General features: G+C 46.2%; 1 protein-coding gene across 1 annotated transcript in view; it reads right to left on the bottom strand.

Annotated features, from left to right (window-relative positions):
- LOC311121131 (dysferlin-like) overlaps positions 1-3,862 on the bottom strand; it is a gene marked incomplete at both ends in the record, with an annotated part of 19,872 nt that extends 16,010 nt beyond the window's left edge. Inside the window, 2 exons of the mRNA XM_084195658.1 lie at positions 3,061-3,159; positions 3,797-3,862. Coding sequence (XP_084051784.1) covers positions 3,061-3,159; positions 3,797-3,862 — 165 coding nt within the window. The remainder of the gene's footprint in view (positions 1-3,060; positions 3,160-3,796) is intronic.
- Between the last annotated feature and the right edge of the window lie 658 nt (positions 3,863-4,520).

Here is a 4,520-nt window from a genome sequence, read left to right as displayed (position 1 = left end):
GGTCTTAGAAACAAACTTGGGCCAATAACACACAAACGAATGCACACGCACACACACACACACACACGCATGCACACACACGCACACAAACACATGATGTCATGCAGAGTGGATGAGGTTCAGGTATGATGTCTTGCAGAGTGGATGAGGTTCAGGTATGATGTCATGCAGAGTGGATGACGTCCAGGTATGATGTCATGTAGAGTGGATGACGTCCAGGTATGATGTCACGTAGAGTGGATGAGGTTCAGGTATGATGTCATGCAAAGTGGATGAGGTACAGGTATGATGTCATGCAGAGTGGATGAGGTTCAGGTATGATGTCATGCAAAGTGGATGAGGTACAGGTATGATGTCATGCAGAGTGGATGAGGTTCAAGTATGATGTAATGCATAGGGTGAAAATAAAGATGGATCTGATGCTAAAGGTTATTGCTGTGATGATGACTACATTCTAACATGTGTGTGTCTGTGTGTCCCCCAAAGGTTAGAGACTCACACGACTCTCTCTGTCTCTCTCTGTCTCAGAGTTGGATCAGTGTCAGGTACAGATTGAGAGCGCTGGAGAATGGAAACCAAGTTGGATGGAGAGTGGGAGAAAGGGTGAGGGTAAGCAGGCGGAGGGGGTGAGTCTAAGGGCGTGGGAGAAAGGAGGAGGGGTGAGAGAATAGGAGGAGATGAGGGGGTGAGAGAATGGGAGAGGGGGTGAGGGGATGAGGGTCTGGAAAGAGTTTCTCACTACCAAGGGACACAACAGAGGCAGACCAGACCAGGGTGAGGGATGGGGGAGTGAACGGTGAGTAGAGGGGTGAGGGCGGCTGGCTGTCTAGCGTCTGGGAATGATGACGGAATAACGTTCCCTATCTATCCCCCTGTGGCATCCCCCACATGGAATCCTCCAAAAGTTGGGAACGTCAGAGCGTTTTCTTTAAGATACAGTGAGGGAAAAAAGTATTTGATCCCCTGCTGATTTTGTACGTTTGCCCACTGACAAAGACATGATCAGTCTATAATTTGATGGTAGGTTTATTTGAACGGTGAGAGACAGAATAACAACAAAAAAATCCAGAAAAATGCATGTCAAAAATGTTATAAATTGATTTGCATTTTAATGAGGGAAATAAGTATTTGACCCCTCTGCAAAACATTACTTAGTACTTGGTGGCAAAACCCTTGTTGGCAATCACAGAGGTCAGACGTTTCTTGTAGTTGGCCACCATTTACATTTACATTTTAGTCATTTAGCAGACGCTCTTAACCAGAGCGACTTACAGGAGCAATTAGGGTTAAGTGCCTTGCTCAAGGGCACATCAACGTCATTTAGCAGACGCTCTTAGCCAGAGCGACTCACAAATTGGTGCGTTCACCCTATAGCCAGTGGGATAACCACTTTACAATTTGGGGGGGGGGGGGGGGGGGGTTAGAAGGAATACTTTAGCCTATCCCAGGTATTCCTTAAAGAGGTGGGGTTTCACTTCACCAGGTTTGCACACATCTCAGGAGGGATTTTGTCCCACTCCTCTTTGCAGATCTTCTCCAAGTCATTAAGGTTTCGAGGCTGACGTTTAGCAACTCGAACCTTCAGCTCCCTCCACAGATTTTCTATGGGATTAAGGTCTGGAGACTGGCTAGGCCACTCCAGGACCTTAATGTGCTTCTTGTTGAGCCACTCCTTTGTTGCCTTGGCCGTGTGTTTTAGGTCATTGTCATGCTGGAATACCCATCCACTACCCATTTTCAATGCCCTGGCTGAGGGAAGGAGGTTCTCACCCAAGATTTGACGGTACATGGCCCTGTCCATCGTCCCTTTGATGTGGTGAAGTTGTCCTGTCCCCTTAGCAGAAAAACACCCCCAAAGCATAATGTTTCCACCTCCATGTTTGACGGTGGGGATGGTGTTCTTGGGGTCATAGGCAGCATTCCTCCTCCCCCAAACACGGCGAGTTGAGTTGATGCCAAAGAGCTCGATTTTGGTCTCATCTGACCACAACACTTTCACCCAGTTCTCCTCTGAATCATTCAGATGTTCATTGGCAAACTTCAGACGGGCATGTATATGTGCTTTCTTGAGTAGGGGGACCTTGCGGGCGCTGCAGGTTTCAGTCCTTCACAGCGTAGTGTGTTACCAATTGTTTTCTTGGTGACTATGGTCCCAGCTGCCTTGAGATCATTGACAAGATCCTCCCGTGTAATTCTGGGCTGATTCCTCACCGTTCTCATGATCATTGCAACTCCACGAGGTGAGATCTTGCATGGAGCCCCAGGCCGAGGGAGATTGACAGTTCTGTTGGGTTTCTTCCATTTGCGAATAATCGCACCAACTGTTGTCACCTTCTCACCAAGCTGCTTGGCGATGGTCTTGTAGCCCATTCCAGCCTTGTGTAGGTCTACAATCTTGTCCCTGACATCCTTGGAGAGCTCTTTGGTCTTGGCCATGGTGGAGAGTTTGGAATCTGATTGATTGATTGCTTCTGTGGACAGGTGTCTTTTATACAGGTAACAAGCTGAGATTAGGAGCACTCCCTTTAAGAGTGTGCTCCTAATTTCAGCTCGTTACCTGTATAAAAGACACCTGGGAGCCAGAAATCTTTCTGATTGAGAGGGGGTCAAATACTTATTTCCCTCATTAAAATGCAAATCAATTTATAACATTTTTGACATGCGTTTTTTCTGGATTTTGTTGTTGTTATTCTGTCTCTCACTGTTCAAATAAACCTACCATTAAAATTATAGACTGATCATTTCTTTGTCAGTGGGCAAACGTACAAAATCAGCAGGGGATCAAATACTTTTTTCCCTCACTGTATGTTGTGTGTCTGTGTGTTCTATTAAAGGGATGTGGGAAGAAGAAAAGGGGTGAGAAGTGAAGGACTGTGGGTAATGTGGGAGAGGTGACTGGTCCTGTGTTGTTCAGATGATAGCGCATGGCTCTTGTAACACCAGGATGGTGGGTTGCTGATGATTGTAAATCGCTTTGGATAAACGCACACACACACACACACACACACACACACACACACACACACACACACACACACACACACACACACATTCTCCTACCTGTAGTGTGTCACATCCCTTCTCCAGGTAGTTTCCACACTTGTTCCTCTCTCCGGTCGAAGCATAGAACTTACTCCACCAGTCCATCACTTCCTCCTCCTGATCGGGGGGACACACGGAAGGTCAAAGGTTAGGGTAAAGGTCAATGGGTGAGAGGTCAGCCACGAAGTTCAACTAAAGTCAAGTGTTTTTGTAACGTGATGAAATAAATGTTCTTCGAGACGACAACGTGACTTTCTGTCCCAACAACACTTCAAAGGGCTGGGCCGTTAGGCAAAAAAAACATTGTATGAGATTGTTTGAAGCAAAGCCGTTTTCTCTTGAGCGTTACCCAGCCCAACTTACCCACTGTAAGAGCTGACGGCAGCAGGGAAAAGGGAAAGCAAGAGACAGAGATTTTTTAGATAAAAAATGACAGATGAAGAAAGATGAATCCAAGATGAAACCAAAGTCCAAAGGGAATGTTATCATGACACAACAGGTTCAAAGATGTGTTCACATTGGCAACGTTCAGCAGCAGTCTTAGTAGTTCAGTTTTAACTTGGATATATTTTTGAGTCAACCACAAGAGAATTGTGTGACAGTTTGGCGTGTGTTAGACATAGTAATCATAGAAAATCATAGTTTATTTACATTTTGAAAAACAACCACGAGGGAAATGGCTGACATAAAGTGACTCTAGAGTTTTGAATACAGACACTGGTCTGTGTGTTTTGTCAAGAAGACGTTTTCTCACAGTCTGGTTGACGACATCGTCAAAGTCTCTGACGTACAGAGAACAAGGACTACAAAGAGCAGACATTCTCAAGGGACAGATCAGCTAAAAACTGTCCCTCACTCTCTCACACACACACACACACTCAAACAAACCCCCGTCATGTCACTCCACACTCCGCCTGTCTCCACCCTGCGACCTTCAACCCTCTCAGGAACAGAAGGTTCAAACACTCTCATGACGTAACACACACCTTTCCTTTTGTGTGTGTGTGTGTGTGTGTGTGTGTGTGTGTGTGTGTGTGTGTGTGTGTGTGTGTGTGTGTAGAACATGCCACAGGATGTGTGTGTGAATGAGTGACAAGTAGGACACCTTTTCTCCCTGCTAAGACATGGGACGGCTGACACACACTCAAACACACACACACTCAAACACACACACACTCAAACACGCACACACTCAAACACGCACACACTCAAACACGCACACACTCAAACACGCACACACTCAAACACACACACACTCAAACACGCACACACTCAAACACGCACACACTCAAACACGCACACACTCAAACACACACACACTCAAACACACACACACTCAAACACGCACACACTCAAACACGCACACACTCAAACACGCACACACTCAAACACGCACACACTCAAACACACACACACTCAAACACACACACACTCAAACACGCACACACTCAAACACACACACACTCAAACACGCACAC

Source organism: Coregonus lavaretus (assembly GCF_964263955.1).
Source record: "Coregonus lavaretus genome assembly, contig: HAP1_SCAFFOLD_6653, whole genome shotgun sequence".
NCBI lineage: Eukaryota > Metazoa > Chordata > Actinopteri > Salmoniformes > Salmonidae > Coregonus > Coregonus lavaretus.
This window is presented reverse-complemented; position numbering and strand designations above follow the sequence as displayed.